The sequence below is a fragment of the Balaenoptera musculus genome, chromosome 10 (assembly GCF_009873245.2).
Source record: "Balaenoptera musculus isolate JJ_BM4_2016_0621 chromosome 10, mBalMus1.pri.v3, whole genome shotgun sequence".
Lineage (NCBI taxonomy): Eukaryota > Metazoa > Chordata > Mammalia > Artiodactyla > Balaenopteridae > Balaenoptera > Balaenoptera musculus.
The window spans coordinates 79572321-79589420 of record NC_045794.1 but is presented as its reverse complement, the minus strand read 5'-3'; the positions used below and the strand labels follow the sequence as shown (position 1 = coordinate 79589420).

Sequence of the window (17100 nt, the reverse complement as noted above, 5' to 3'; positions counted from 1 at the left end):
TATTCAAGGTGCCTTGAAATTCCATGTAAATTTTAGGATGGGATTTTCTATTTCTGGGGAAAATAAGTTTCTTTGGAATTGTGATAGGAATTGCATTGAATTGGTAGATCACTCTCGGTAGTATTGTGATCTTAACAATATTAAGTGCTCTAATCCATGAACACGGGATGGCTTTAATTTCTTGATATTATTTGTAGCTAAAAGAATAAATGGTAATTTAGTTTTTCCCATTCTCCTTACCTCCCTATCTCAGTACAGAATGACAGATAGAACTTCAGATTTAAGAGATCACAGGACCACTTTTCAAATTCATTCCCTTCCACCCAACTCAACCTCAATAAGTATATTTGTTTCCTTAAATATCTGTGTTTAAATAAGATTTATATATACATAGTGTGTTTCAATGTGCAATATTTAAGCTAAACAACAATTCATTTTCCAACTTATACCCTATAGAATGGTGGAATTTGGATCATCCCAAGTAAATGGAAGTAAACCAATCCACTTGCCTCTTCACACCTTTTATCACAAAGTATTTATTGAACAAAAATAACAGTAAAAATGATACATATATGAAAGTTGAATGAAGATTTGCAGTCATAGAAAAGATGTGTACAAAGAGACCAACATTTAGGTTATAGTTCTATAAAACTTTACCATAGCATTTTAACACTGATCAAGCAAACATATAAAAAGGGGAAAACAAAGTTATTTCTTATGTTCTTTGAAACCTATTTTCTGACTAAAATAATTGTTTAAAAAAACAAACAAACAAACCCAACACACAGAATGAGTCAGAGCTATAAGTGTTATACTTCAATACCTCCAGTTCTCTATTTGTGTTATAGTGAGTTTTTTGATCCATCAAAAATTATTGTATTTTTCCGTTTCTAGTAAGTGGAGCTAGAGTGTATGTTAATCATAGTATTTGGAGGAAGGGAGTACAAGAATCAGATTTACATTCAACATTTACATTTAAAATAATATTTTTGGTTTAGGTTTTTGCACATTGACTTAGTTTCTCTGTAAGAATCTTGAATTTGAGGTGTGCTCTTATCTGACAAAACAGGGGGTTTTTTTAATGCTTTTTTTTTGTTTTTTTCTACCTTACAGTTTTGGACCAGTAGTTACCTATAGCTAGGCGTGGGGAACTAGAACTGGACTGAGCACCAATCATTGTTCTACCTTTAATGAACTATGTAGCCTTAGGCAACTCCCACTTCTCCTGTGCAGTTGTCCTTACCTGGAAATGGTGGTTGGATGCATTCTCAAAGGCCTCTTCTAACATTTTATGTTTGGTGAATACCAGTCCCCTGGACCAGCTCTTTTATTTTAAGTGTATTTTTATTTTAAGAATTATCCTTAGCCTGTAAGGGAGTGACAGTAGTGTCTATTTGGAGATTTTGGAACCAGACCCATTATTTTATATTCAAAGATGCATATTGGAGTGTTTGGATTTTTTTCCCCAGATAAGGGCATACATCCCCAAACACAGAGATGCTCAATTCCAATTGAAAATCTCAAGCTTTGTAAGTGTCAAAACAAAATTTTAGATTTCCTGAAAATTCAAGAAATATTTGTTTTGGCAACCTTTATTTTTTACCCTTTCTCATAATCCCTGCCATTTAATGCCTCATTTGGATCAGTGAATTATTTAGCCACATTTCAAATTGGTTTCTGTTACAGTTAAGGATGATAATTAACTTAATCTTGCATTGAAAGCACTGGGCACTTTCCAGTTCTTTTATCTTACATTAGAACTTTACTACTTCATATACAGAATGGCACTGTAGACTGGTGCCTGCTGATTTTTTGAAGGAACAGAAAATATGTTTCTATTATCACTGCTCTAAACTACACTGCACAAAAGAATTTACTGCTGAGTATTCCAAATTGTTACATAATCAATCAGTTCAGTTCCACAATGATGAGGTTCCTGAAGAATTTTATATTTCTTTTATCAGTTTTCCTTCATTCTCACCATAAACAGTAATACATAAAGCAGTGTATCCTACACCTCTCAATTTCCACAAGCAAGGCTATACCTATACACATGAAGACACCTGGTGTTACAAAATTGTTTCTTTGTTATTTGTATTCATCACCAGTCTGTGAACCTCTTCCAAAGCATAGGATTTTTAAATGTTAATTATAGTTCCTGGGGTTTAGAGAAACCCTAACAAACATAATGATACAGTAAATGCATCAGAGAGGTATGATTCTCTATGGAAAACTGGGAGAACCAGGTTAATTTTTTTAAACAAGAACAAGAATGTGCTCACCTAGGAAATATTCCAGGGGCATGGATAGAGTGAACTTTATATAGCTTTTCCATCTCAGGTTTTTGTTTGGAAGGAGTCTAAAAGATTGTAAACAGGAAGCTAGCCTTTCAACGTTCATTTCTCAAAAAATGCACTTTAGAGTATTTTCTTCTATGAAAGTTTATTGTCTAAATATGGCTTAGTTTTTTCTTATAAAAACATTACTTGGACATTATATTCACTGAATTTCAGTTCAAAAGAGGTTCTAAGGCAATTCTCATACAGTTGAAAGCAAAAAAGAAAAAGTAATATGAATCTGCTTTCATATTGCCTACTTGTGAAAAATAATGAAATTCTACTAGAGAGCTGTTTGATACTAATTTTTGTCTTTCAAACAATTTCTCTTAATACTAAAAAATATATAAATCATTTACATTAAACTAAATGCAAAGGAAGGCACAGCTGGTTATAGTGTATATAAGCACAGTTCAGCATATGCAGAATTAAAGAGGAAAAAAGCTTCACATCCTTATTAGTTACATTGAAAACCATTAAGAAAAGTTCTTCACTGTCAACAGTGTTCAACACTTAAGAGCTAAGAAGATATAAAAACAAAAACATTAAAATTCACTTAATGCAAAACAGATTTTCATATATACTTGAATATAAAAAAGTTTTTAAAATGCTAACATAAATCTAGACCATCCATGTTATGAAAAGTGCAAACCAAATTAACAGACGGGTTTCACAACGTCCTTCTCACGACACAGGTAAACTAGCCCATGGGGACAAATTTGTTTCATCAGTTAATGAGTCTTTAATTGTGGCCAGATGTCATCAGGATTTCTGAGAGTTCGAAGAAAGCAGTACTGGAGAAGCAGCTCTGTCCAGACTGGGGATTGGCACTGGCATGTGGCCATTAAGCAGTGTAGGGAACTGTAGTGGACAAAAGATTTTTAAAAATAGTTATTGCAAATCCATCGGGAAGACCTGAGTTCTTTACATTCCTAGACAGACCATAGTGGATCAGTTCTCTCATCACCCCTGTGATTGATAGAGGTCAGTTGCCAATTATTTTACAGAATGTGTGATTGGAAAATGACAATGAAATCAAGGTTACAGCAAACAGGCTAAGGCTTAGAAAATGTCCCTAATTATTTTATGTGCCTAGGCTACTAGAAAAAAATATGTACTTTATATGTTGCTAAAGTATGTTCTAATACTATTTCTAAAAGATTCCATGCTTTAAATATTAAGAAAAATTAATTTGAAAACCAGGAAACTGACTCCTTGCATGTAAATCAGTAACTTCTCATACTGTATTTTGAAATTGGCTATCAGTTTTCCAGAGTACTACAATGATGCTTCTTGGTAACTGTTAAAAATGAGGAAGGTTCTTATCTTTAAAGATATTCTTATTTTCTAAATCTTTTAAGTATTCTTTCTAATTAAAATGATAAATAGGGCTTCCCTGGTGGCGCAGTGGTTGAGAGTCTGCCTGCTAATGCAGGGAACACGGGTTCGCGCCCTGGTCTGGGAGGATCCCACATGCCGCGGAGCGACTAGGCCCGTGAGCCACAATTACTGAGCCTGCGCGTCTGGAGCCTGTGCTCCGCAACAAGAGAGGCCGCGATAGTGAGAGGCCCGTGCACCGCGATGAAGAGTGGCCCCCGCTTGCCACAACTAGAGAAAGCCCTAGCACAGAAACGAAGACCCAACATAGCAATCAATCAATCAATAAAAAAATCTTAAAAAAAAAAAAAAAAAATGATAAATAATATCAAACTGAGTAGAGAGATCACCCATAAGTGCCAAAACTTAAAGACTAAAGTTAATTTCTGTCTTGTTGGTAACTAGGATGATAAATAGGACAAAGGTATATGCTTTGATACCTTTCAGGTCTAAAATACAGCAGCTATACTGCCATTTAAATTTTTTTTATTTTATTTTTTTATTTATGGCTGTGTTGGGTCTTCGTTTCCGTGCGAGGGCTTTCTCTAGTTGCGGCAAGCGGGGGCCGCTCTTCATCGCGGTGCGCGGACCTCTCACTATCGCGGCCTCTCTTGTTGCGGAGCACAGGCTCCAGACGCGCAGGCTCAGTAATTGTGGCTCACGGGCCTAGCTGCTCCATGGCATGTGGGATCTTCCCAGACCAGGGCTCGAACCCATGTCCCCTGCATTGGCAGGCAGATTCTCAACCACTGTGCCACCAGGGAAGCCCGCCATTTAATTTTAATGAAATAATTTAAGACCTCCTTTTAAAACTGTTGGAAACTAGGTTTTCATTGTGCAGGATGATATGTGTCACAATGCTCCTCTCCTGGGCTGTCTTCTAGTTTAATTCCTATTTAGTCTAGATAAGCTAAATGTTAAACTTCACTTCATCAGCAAGTATCAAACTACAGAGCCAGGCATGTGTTAGAAGTACAATATTTGTAGAACAAGTAAATATATTTTTGCAATTTTCAGGCTATTTCAGTAACTGTTATGTGTCTAGTCCCTTACAGTTTATCAGTGGTTGTCATTTCATTTGATATCTAGAGCCTATAAAAGTTCGGTTATCCCCATTTTATGGATGAGAAAACAGATTTCAGTTAAGTTCTGATTGGCTAAAGGTCACAGCTTATAAGCAGTAAAGCCAAGTTTAAACTCTGATTGAAAGATACTGTGCTTTCTGTACCAAACTGCCCAACTTATTTTTGTCAGGGGTTGGGAGATGGTGCTCTTTAATTACTATTTCAGTTTCTTTAATGGTTATATTCAAGGTTTTTGTTTCTTTCCTGACACTTGGAATTTTAATGTTACATAGAATTTTATCCATTTCAGCTGGGTTATCAAATCTATTTGCATTTAGCTTATACTCTTTTTATTTAAGGCATGCTCCTAACCACTATTTCCCATTGATTAAGAGTGAACACTGGAAGAAGAGCAGATTTTGAATTTTCATTCTTTGAGTGAGTTTATTTACATCTTCTCTCAGTTTTTGTCCATCTTATTGGTGTTTTCAAAAGAATCAGTTTTGGTTTTGTTACTGATTTCTGTCCTGTGCTCTTTATTTCTATATACTCAGTTGTCATAGTTTCTCTTGGTTAGCCTGGCTTTTCTGACATATTTCATAGTCCTCTTTATTGCCCCCCCCCCCAATCATCCACACACAGTCCCTTTTCTCAAATTACAGCATTCCCCAACTTTTGTCCTCAGCCTTCCTTTCTCCTATACTGGACTCAACAAACATTTCCTGATGTCAGTTAGATATCCCCACCAATGCCTCTTCCCCACTCACTCTTAAGTCAATAAGAGTGGTGGTAAGGAGCTCGACCCTAAACAAACATGAATCAGGGCTCTGCCACTTATTAACATGTGATCTTGGGTAAGTTGAGCGACATCTCTGGGCCTTAGTTAGTTATCTTTTCTTCTTCTCGTGAAATTGGTTATCTTTTCAAATAGAACTATTGGGACTATTAAATAAGCCATGAAAAAGTGTGCTTAGAACAATGTCTGGTATACAGCAGCCCTCAAAAAAATAACTATTGTTATCAGTAGCATTCCCAGTCTTTTAATCACTTAGTAATCCTTGCCTCTTCCTAATTTTCACTACCTACTTACTCCTTACACTCAACTAAGTCATCCTCTCAATTTTACCTCTGGAATGTCTTCGAAATATATTCCTGTTTTCACTGTTCTTATCTAAAAGATGATTCTTCCCTCAGAATTTGGAATAGTATAAATTTCCTCATGTTTTCCTGCCCCTTACACTTTCTGCTCTCTTCTGTCCTCTCTCCACACTGTGATATCAGCGCTATCTTTCTAAAATAGAGATGTTATGCTATTTCCAGCTTAAAAAGCCTTCCGTGGTTATCACTTAACAACTCCTTGGTATACTATTCAAATCCCACAGCTGCTTTTCTAGCCAGTCTCCTATCAATCACCCAGTTCCTTCCAGAACAGACTATGTACTTTCACATCCAAATGATACAGATCTATTCATTTAGAATATACTTTGCCAAAATCCTGTCCCTTCTTCCTAGCTTAGGTGACACTTCTGCCTTGCAGCCTCTGTCCGTCCCAGCTGGAAAGAGCTACTCCTATTGGGTTCCTGTAGCACTGTGTTTACACATCTATTATTCACATATTGTATATCCCCACAGTCCCTGCCTCAGAGCATTGCAAATATTTGCTGGGTTAGATTTGTTGAATTAAAAAATTACAGAAAACATTCTCAATTGAAAATTACCTTGTTTTCAAGATATAGCTGTACCGACTAGGTTGTATTCCAAATCTGATTCAAAATCTGTTCAAAAGTGGAACAGACCATCCTAAAGACAAGCTTAAAATGCTAAACGGTCCATTGTAACCCATCTCTATTTATAATCAAGGTTGTATATTTAGATTAGCACAATGTCTTTGGCATCTCTCTCTTCACTAAAACGTGTCTAGATTCCAAAGCATACCTCTTCTAGAAAGGCTAATAAAATATCTTCACTCTCCTTCCCTTAAAATTTTCCAGTATCTGCTCTCACTTACTATAGTAATATCAGGGACCTTCTGTGCCAAAACCCCTCAGCTCTGTCAACGTGACCTAAGGATTCTGATCTTTTCTAATCATCATAGCAGGAAATCTGCCAGCATCATTTAAAACTTACTATAGCCGCGTCTAATTTGTTTCCATCCTCTAACACATTCACATAGCCATGTGATAGAGGCGTTGCTATTTTTAAAGAAACTTATTTCATTAGTTTAAAAGGGGTACTGTTTGATAGTAATCTGAATTTTGAAACCCATCATTTGAAATGTCTAATTTTTAAAAATCAAATTATTCTTCTTACCCATGTTAGTTTACCATTTTCAATAAACTGCTAATTTCAGCTTTCACCAGCTCAATGCTCTTATCATAGGAAGAGTAATAATACTTTAAAAGGTACAAAATTGTTTTTCCTTAGTCTCATGGATCCCAATCCCAAAAAGAGGGCCCAAGGCCATGCGATCTGTCAGCCATCCAAACCTGGTTGCACTTTCCTTTTCAGGAACTGTGTTTGCATGGTTTCCAGGAGAGAGGACAGGTCCAGTTTGTGAAATCAAAATTCTGAGCAGGTAGCCTTTAAAGGCAGCATTTCTTCTGCAGAATTCTAAATGGCAATTAGGAGCCACTGGTCCGCAGTGGTTCTCAAAGTGGTGGTTTCCTGGGGCAGCAGCAACACTAGGAGCTTGAACGAATGTTTTTATCAGGCCCCATCCTAGACCTTCTGAGTCAGAAACCGCGAGGTGGGGGGGCTCAGCAACTGCATTTTAACACACCCTCCAGCTGATTCTGTGCATGTTAACTTGAGAACCACTGGTCTACAGTAGTGACTGTGAAGAGGAGGGATATGCCTATCTATCTCCCATTCCCAGAGCTCCTGATACCCTACTAATGTGTAGAATCACTGTGGACACGAACCACTGTTTCCTGTTGGGAGTAACAGGCTGGAAAAGGTTTAGTGTCTAAGGCAACAGATTCTCAAAGAACTCCCAACCAATAGTTCCATGGCTTCCTTCGGAGGTCACCAAGCCTGCACCAATCAGGTGGCAGAATTCCCAGTAAGGAGGGAAGTAAGAGTCTGTTCATGATTCACAAGTATCTAGGAAGCCTAGAGAGGCCCTGTGTCAGGTTCTAGGATTAGAGTAGTATTACAGTCCTACCGCATGGAGCTGACTGTACGTATGCACATACAGCTAACTAACTCCTTTCTGCTCTACTCGGGAACTCTCTGGCTGCTCCCATCTGAGACTTCCAGGAAATAAGGGTCTGTTAGTTCCCCCACAAAAAGATTAACTAATCTAAAACTTGCCATACTACTGCACTTGCTCACTGGTTTTTGCTCACCATTTCTAGTTTTTGTTTCCTTGCCTGGTAAAATGGCTAAGAATCACCCACTTTGGCTGTGCTGACCATATCCTCAATTTCTTGTGATGAGAAGAAGGGCCAGGAAGAGAAACCTGATTACTCCAGGGATATAGTCACATCATGACAACCTACCTCAACCTATTAGGAAACCAGAGAAGCAAGATAGTAATCAAAACCTCTTTAAGCTCCACCCTTCTCCAATGAGACCCTAAATACCAGCATGTACAGCCCATGGCACAGAGGTAGATATTAAACTTGACAAGCAAAATGAACAACTCAGAAAAGCACTGAGGCCTGATCTTTTTAACACTTAACTTTCTTAGACATCTCTTGATGAATTCTGAGGCATCCATCCTTAGTCAGCCAGTGATACTTACTGAACATCATTCTGTGTACCAAGAAATGTGCTAAGTGCCACAGCGCACACCACAGCAACAAACAAGATGGCCTCTTGAGGGCCCACAGTTTAGGGGGAGATGCCAGATGAATACAAAGTGGCAAGCGCTAGATGCAACGAGAGCAAAAGAACTACAACTAACTTGGGGTAAGCCATGTTGGGGGGGGCGGGGGCACACGTGGGGATGCAGGGTGAATGAGACAGACCAGGCTAGAATCAGGTCGAGAGGGGGTTTGTACTTTATCCAGTTTTGCTTCATTCCTGTCCCTAGGATCCCTTCTACACTACATTCACATAGTCAAACAGTAACATCTTGGTCAGTGAGTAATCTTTGAGTCTCCAAGAGGAAATACTGATTTCCACACGACAGCAAGTGATGCTACTGCAGGATTCTAGTGTGGGAATGACTAATGAATGTGCTTACCTAGTACAGGGAGTTTTACAAGGTAAAATAGTGGAGACTTAATTCATTTTTAACCAAATGCCCTGGAAGCTTTTTTTTTTTTTTTTTTTATGGAACAAGAGCTTAGCTGATTCTGATCATAGAATTATGCAGGTAAATTTCTAATCACAGTTTGGAGAAGCTGTTTCACTATTTTTTCCAATTTTATTTTGTGATGTCACTACGTTGACTAATAGATTAGTATTTTAAAGTCTTTTATGAGATTTTATAAAATACAATAAAAATTTTTTTTCCTTAGTAAGTTCCAGTTTTCATAGTCGTGCAATACCCAAAACCACTTCAAGAACATACTGTTCTATTTATGGGTATCTGACATGAGAACTCCACCTCAGTGAAAATACGTGCCTCTGAAGACAGCCTTTTTGCATGCCACGTGAACCTGAATTCCTTTGGAAACTTAAACAGTGAGTTCTGCCCTACATTTAGTGAAAAATATACCTTGCAGGATTTACTGGGGAAACACATCCCTTAGAAATTCCACATTTAAAAGTTCGTTTCCAAATGCTCACCTGGAACAGCGTGTTTGGCCCTTGCAGCCGGGCGGGGCTCAGTGGAGCAACTGGACTAAGGCTGCTCCAGAAGTGTATGCTGGATAGCAGTGGACTCGGGGTCAGAAGCAGTCCATTTGGTGTCTGGGAAAGAAGCACATACACAGTTTTTGATACAGGTATCACCTGACTCCACCTGTGGTCAGTAGTGTGGCCAGGGGCATTAGCCACAAACCAAGAAACAAGCTTCACCATTTTAGGAAAATCTGACAACTTTGTTATTTCTGCAGGGCTGTGCAGCTTAATTTCCTTCCATGCTAATTGTATGAGCAATTTTATAAAGGAAGAAAGTATGGAAACATTACCTTCCTTAAGCATTCTAGTAGAAAACTCAAGTTCCTAGCAACTTTTGTCCAGGTGCTCTTCAATTTGCTCCTCCTCACGCATTAAACAAGATTTATTGTACAAGTAAGTGGGATCCCATGAAAGGGCTTTATTTTTTCCTATCTATATTTTCTTATTTTTCTACAGTGGACATCCATTCCTTTGGCTACACACATACACACACATTTTTTAAAGGGCCTCCCAAGCTTCACTTTCCCTATCAATCAACAGCCCTTTAATACTTCAGGATCTGCTGCTAAAATACCCTGTAGCAGCTTCATCAAAAGCTCTGAACTGGGTTTTCCAGATTTCACTCCGGATATGGCGTTCATGAGACTTCATCTCCCTGGCAAATGGTTTGGAGGGGGAAAAAAAATCCTTTCTTGTCAGATTGGGTATAAAGCCAGAACTCTGGGTTTCCTGGGAGAGTGCCAAGGATTGCATTTGCTTGCATACACGCAGCAGGAGTCCTGGCCTGCAAGCCAGCCAAGAGTGCAGAAGAAAAACACTTACGCCCCAGCTGGTAAGTCGCATGGCTTTTATTCTCAGCGGAGCCAAACTCCCTGGCCAGGGTGGTTTGGTACCTTTGCTGACTAGAAGGACCCCTCAGCAGTTTTGTGATGTCATAAGGTGCCTCTGTGTAAGAAGAAACGACAGCAAGGGCGCCAGCATTTCAGATTGCATCGCGCTAGATGCTAAAGTGTTATTTTTTCCTAGAATTGGCCTTAGCAGCTTCGTTGATTATCCAGAACATTTAGCTTAAACCTAAGTTGAAAGGTCTGCTCTGTTCAGTGGAAAGGAGACAAACATCCAAAGGTTCTCAAACAAGCTGCTGAAAAGGCTCAAATTATTTGAGTCTTTGGTTCTACAGCATTTCCTACATATTGAATGACCTATGAGGTTACTAGGATAAACACTTGTTTTGGATAAGTTTCCCATTTGTTCTAATTCAAGGCAATTTCACAAACTTGCCAGGCCATCTGGCCTAACGGTTCAGGCTTAGCAGTTCCACATGGGCTCTGCCAGGGTTCCCATCTCAGAACCACTACTTACTAGCTAGGTAACCTTTCTATGCCTCAGTTTCCTAATCTGCAAGACAGGGAGAAAAATGCCTACGTTTTTTACATTACAGGATTGTTAGGAAGAATAAATGATCTGTGTAAAGCTCTTAATATGTGCCTGGAGCAAATGCTCAATAAGTGTTCAGGACTGTTATCATTAGTAATTAATTAAAAGTGTACTTGATGAACTGTATTTCACCTCTTCATGGGAGAAATCCTCAACTGTATATGGAAAAGTACTTAATGTTCTGAAACAGACAAACCAACCTAGTCAGCTGGTGCTTTAAGGTTCTTCTCAGTCATGTTAGGGTCAAGTTCACAGCTCAGGTGATCTGAGAACTAGTATTTGCATGTTACTCTGAAGCCAGGTCCCAACCACAGTATGCCACATTAACATTTACTAACCAATGTGTTCAGGGCCTCCTAGTTTACCTACCAATGAAAGTCTCACAGCTCTAAAGAGACAGTGAATCTGCTAAACTACAAAACATAGCTAGCTACCTTTCTCTCATCCATGGCCATAAATATATATCCATTTCTTTTTAATCCTCTGAGCAACATATGAGGTGTAGAATATATTTTCATAGTCTAAAATTCATCCCATGTCTGAATTTGAGATGTTTTGCATATTTGTTTCTAAGGGATACAGGATATACTCAGAATACAGTAGCCTTCTGTTTCTCATGTTAAATACATTTGAAATGTCTTCTATAATACATGCAAATAAATACTGTAAAATGACTTCATTCACTCCTCCCTCTCCCTCCCATCCCTGTTCTGCCTGAAGATCCTGTGGCTGTAGAGAAAAAAACTGGTTGGTTGCTCTTTTAGGGAAAATTCCTATAAAGCCTGGCCTGGCTTATCTCTGGTATCATGTGAGCTTTCACAGCCTCTCTCCACAAGCACCTTGAGTCATGGAGGGTAAGCTGAGCCCGAGGTAGAGGCTAAAGAAAGAAGCCACCAGCAAAACGCATGCTTCCTCTTCCTTCACTGAAGAATGTCTTAGCAAATGAGCTCTTTCTGAATGGCAGACAGGGACTTACTGATCCTGGCACCTGCCAGGGAAGGGATGCCCTAGGGCCCAAAGGCAGTGGGTGTTCATTTTCAAGGGGAAAGACCCTCTCTCAGGACCTCATTTCATCCTCCCCACTCAGTTCTTCTTACACTTAATACTGAGTCTTCTAGAAGGCCCTCATATTTGAGCTAAACCTGGTGAGCGAACAGTGTCCAGACACACCCCTCCTGAGTGCCCTCCTCCTGGATCATGCCCTCTGACCATCAAAATGCCCTCCACCTCCTCAAAGGAGATTCCTGATTTCCCCTCAACCAGACGGCACAAACTCACCACCTTCTTGCCAAATCCAGTGTTTATGACGCATCCATTTCTATCAACAGGAGCACCGTTTATCTACCCACTCGACAAATACTGACCAAGTACATAGTATGTATCAGGCGCCAGAGAAACAATGGTAAAACAAGACACTATCCCTGTACTCAGAGCCCAGTCTACGACCCTGCATCCAGTCACTGAGATGCAAAATGCCTTCCCCTCACCCCCTGCCACACCCTCTGGGCATGGCCTGTGGACCCTTTCTGGAACTGACTCTCCTATTTACCCCCTCATTTCCAGTCTTGCTGCATCCAAGCCCCTATCAACTTAGATGGCATTCAGCAACTGCCACCTAAAGCAGCCCAGCTGCCTCTGGTCTCTCCCTTCCAATCTGTTGTGAGCACCGCCACTGAATCAATCCCCTTAAGACACTGTGTTTAGTTTCAGGGGAAAAAAGAGTACAACTTCCCTGGCCACAATTCTAGGTTCCCCCATAGCCTAGTTTCATGTGAAAGCCGCCCCCCCCCCTCCCCCCCCCCCGAGCTTTGGTTGAAGTGTCCTGAGCACCACACAATTCCAACCTACTAGTTCTTCAGCACTCATTCCAGAACTATCCTGACCACTCAGCCCATGGTCCCCTGGGCTAGAGCCATTCCACAAGTGATCTCATCTGCTTCTATAGTTATTAACCATCCCTTAACCACCCCAAACTCTCTCCTTAACTCCAGTTGCAGCTGGGTGTTTCCTCCTGAATGTCCTTCAGGCTCCTCAAACTCAACACAGCCCAAACTGGACCTGTAACCTTTCCCCATGAGTTTCTTTCCTTCCGTCAAACTCATACTCAACTTCTGGCTCTCCCCTAGCACCTCCACACCCATCACCAAGTCCTGTTGGTGGCAGGCCCTATGTCTCTCAGATCCATCGCCTTTCGCCTCATGCCACTGTCACAGCCTTAGGTCCTCATTGCCTTTCACCTGGAATTTTACAGTCATATCCTAACTGCTTCCAGCCTCTCCCCTCCCTAATCCACGTCATCAGGATGGTTTCTAAGACACAATTCTCACTATGTCACTCAGGCTCCATCTTCCACCACTTCCTTTACCTTTGGAATGTATCCTCCCCTCTTACTGAACTACTGTTCTGCCCTAATGCACAAGGCTATTGCACATCTTTATGCTTTGGCTCAAGGTGTTCCTCTGCCTACAATGCCCTCTTCACCCCATGTGCCAGATAAACTGCTGCTGATCCTTTAACACCCCCGCCCAAGTGTGATCTCCCTTCCACGAACACCTTTCCAACACCCTTCCCCATCCCCAAGAAAGTTAATACCTTCTCCCTTAGTATTCCTTTTATACCTAAGAATTCCATTTGTACTGTGTCCGGGATACTATACTAACCAACTTAAGGTAAGTTATGAGTTCCCTCCCAACTAACAGGGACTATCTAATTCACGTTTGCACCCCCAGCTCCAAGCAAAGCCCGTGACACATGATAGGTGCTCAATCTGGGTTTGTTGAATTGAACTACATGTTCTTTCCCCCTTCTGTTCCTAAGGTACTTCTCTGCACTGTGTATTTGGCTCTTGCCGTGTGCCATCTTGTGCGTGTGTATGCCTTGTCATGGCTAGGTCCTAAGGTCATAAAAACAAGCACTTGTACTTTTGGTGTCCTTCCTGTGATTTGCAAATAATGCTAAATAATTACTTGTTGATAGATTCTAACAGGAATTTTTGTTTCCCTTGACTTATACCTTCAGCAGCTATTAATTTCCCATCAAAACAAGTCTAAATTCCTCAATGAGTTCCCAGGGCCCTCTATAATTTCACGTTATATATTGCCCTTATTCTTTACCTACTGGACAGCAAGCTTGTAAGCTCATGAGAACAGGAACTGTGTATGTCTTGCTCACCTCTATCTCTAGGTGCCTAGCCGATGGTTGAGCAGGTTGTAGCAACAAACATCTCTAATCTTAATCTCCCATGGATGCCAACAGAATCCATGACAGTGCCATTTTGTGGTTAAAAAAATCCTCAAAAGGTGACAGTGAACCTCTGGAAACTCCTACAGTTGTCTGAATTCAAATAAAAACATGGTTTTAAGAACTTCCAAAAAGAAGTAGAGTCACACAGGAGTTTGTATAGCACTGAATGTGCTGATCTGAAGGAAAAGAGGACAAAGAGGAGAATTCCCTATTGGTCCAGGGTAGCTATGTTAAGAGTTAGGGGGGAAAATAGAATAAGGGTAGAACTGGGGAGAAGTCGGGAGATCCACAAAGGATCTACAGAAAAGACGGGCCCCAGGGTGGAAAGAGGGAGGGCGACGATCACACTTTGTTCATCTTAGGCAATCCAGAGCTGGGAGAAGCAAGAACCTTCAGCTGGAGTGTCAAGTCACCCAAAAGTCTACCAATGACATCCTCCACTGAACAGAGCTCCTAAAAGGACATCCTTCTTCTCTAGGGCCAGTACGGAGAAAGCTGCAGGCTGAGCTAGGGCAGTGTCATGGAGTGGGATGAAGGGGAAAAAAACCAAACTTACTTCCTTTTGTGATCATGGCAAAAGAGACAGTAAGATGGAAGCCACTCCAGAGCTGAGCCAGGATGCAGTCTACCCAGTGGCTCTGCACCACACGCATCCAGTTTACTCCCCATTCCCACCTCATGATCTGGGCTCAAGGTTGTCACATCCATCAGTAAATGCAGGAAGAAGGTTTTAGCATTTCAGTCCTCAGCAAGCTGTCTCTACTCAGTTAGTGTTAACCCAAGGCCGCTGCTAATAAAACAGCCCGGGGCATGCATGCTCAGACTCTGATGTGAGTTCACGCCCTGGTGCCCGCACATATCTGAGTTCAACATCTTAGACATCACGTGTGAGATGAGCAGAGGTCTTGGCATAAATGGGGGGACGTGCAATGAGCCAACCTCCGATTCTGAACTAACTTTACACTGGTAAGACAGGAGGAGGGAGAGACTAAACAGAAGAGGCAAATGGAAGGAAGAGGGACAGGTGACACCCAGATGCAGAAGATACAGAGAATCAGAAGTTCCAGCTGGCACCATTTGGGCTTCCATGGTGCCTGGCTGGAAACCAGGAGAGTTTCACATCCTGGCACCTCCCCCCACCCCCATCTCAATTTCTGTAGCTCATGCCATCAGAGATAACATTCTTGTTTTTCTAGCAACAGTCCAATATGACCTGGGTGGCCAAGCTCCAACTGCCTCACTCCTTGGCACCAGCTGGCTTTTGTATTCTCATTTTTCAGTTCCTCACAGTTCACGCTGGGGGTGCCTCGTGGTGATCATCATGTCTGTCTACATTTGTAATCGTTTCTCAAAGACTCCTAAGAGTAATGCATTCTTGATGGGAGTGGCGGTTACGATGTTGGGGGAGTGGCAGAATGCCGATGCTTTTTCATGCCCATCATGTTGTAGCTTGAAATTTCAAATCTGAATTTGGGCCTACACGAGGTATGTGGTTTAATAAGGTCCTTGGAGGGCATTGTAACCACATGACCCTAAGCAGGCCGAGACATGCTTAATCCTACACTTCTTCCTGCCATGCTTCTAGCTGAAACTAACTGGGAATTATTCTTGGAATAAATGAATCAATAATGAATCAATAAAATATAAAATATAAAATATAAATCATTCTTGGAATAAATACAAGTTCTTGGGAACTTCATTTGCAGGGTATCAAATTATTACAGCACACTTTTGTCTCTTTTAAAGCTAGCCACGAAGAAAGTTGATAGGCGGTCCCCACAGGTAACCAAATGTTTCTGCGTACACACTGCACACCCCACAGAAAGTGGAGTTTCTGCGACAGAAAGTGCTAAGGGAGGAGAGAAGCCAGTGAGCCGCGGGAGTGAGGCGCCACTGCTGCCTGTGAGAGAAACGCCCCACGCTCCCTTGGGTGGAGAGGAGCCCCCCCCGAGTTGACCTGGGGGCGAACAGGAGTCTTTCGCTCCCGTCCCTGGGGCGATTTCACACCCCTGCGTGTGAGGCCCAGTGGACTTCAGGAGAACTGCTGAGGGAGCTGGTGCTGTTTCTGACTGTGCACTCGAGGGAGAACCAGGGGCTGGTGGGTTAGTTTCTGGGGCGCCCGGAACAGCTCCTGTTCTCTGAGAATCCAAATCCTACACTGACTCGAGGCCTCCCCGAAATCCTAAAAGACTCAAGGCTGGTCAAGTCAAGATAAAGCCACTTGACTCTCCTGTCTGCTCTCAGAGAACCCACCTGGGGGAACACCCCCCACCCCGAGTCCTGCCCTTCCTCTGCTCTCTCTGGTTTCTCCCTCCCTGTCAGCCACAGGCGCTGCAGGTGCAGAGCTGAGCCCGCTAGAAGGTGAGGGGATCTCAAGCCGAGACTCCGCCATCTCCCAAGGGCAGCCGTTGACTCCTTTAGCTCTGAATGGCTTCAGACACTACCTAGCCCCCAACGCCACCCCCTCACACCTGGCCCAAAGCCCCTCCCTTGGCCCAGGCCACCCCGCCCCTCTCCTGTCCTAGTCCAGACCCTGCCCTGTGCCTCTCTCCCCTCGGGAAGCGCCCTCGCATGTCTTGGACCTCGTGGCGCTCGCTCACAGGTCGAGGCCCCGCCCTCACAGCTTGGGAGTGGGAGGACCAGCCCGCGCATCTCCCTAAGGCACAGGCTTTCCCGTGCTGCCCCCTGCCTGCTGGTAGGCCGTTCTAGTAGATGCGGTCCCCCAGTCCTGAGCTTTGCATCCATTCCTCCACACCCACCCTCTGTCCCTAACTCGTGTCACTGGCCCCCCTCCCCTCGGCCCAGCCACACATCCTCAGTCCCGCTGCCCGGAGCCTCCCTAAATTCACTAT

General features: G+C 42.1%; 1 protein-coding gene across 1 annotated transcript in view; it reads right to left on the bottom strand.

The window, feature by feature from the left end:
- Positions 1–516: 516 nt before the first annotated feature.
- The window catches only part of ELK3 (ETS transcription factor ELK3), a 70064-nt gene continuing 53480 nt past the window's right edge, over positions 517–17100 (bottom strand). The window contains exons 4-5 of the mRNA XM_036866269.1: positions 9515–9637; positions 517–3197 (exon numbers count right to left, since the gene is read on the bottom strand). Coding sequence (XP_036722164.1) covers positions 3099–3197; positions 9515–9637 — 222 coding nt within the window. The 3' untranslated portion in view covers positions 517–3098. The remainder of the gene's footprint in view (positions 3198–9514; positions 9638–17100) is intronic.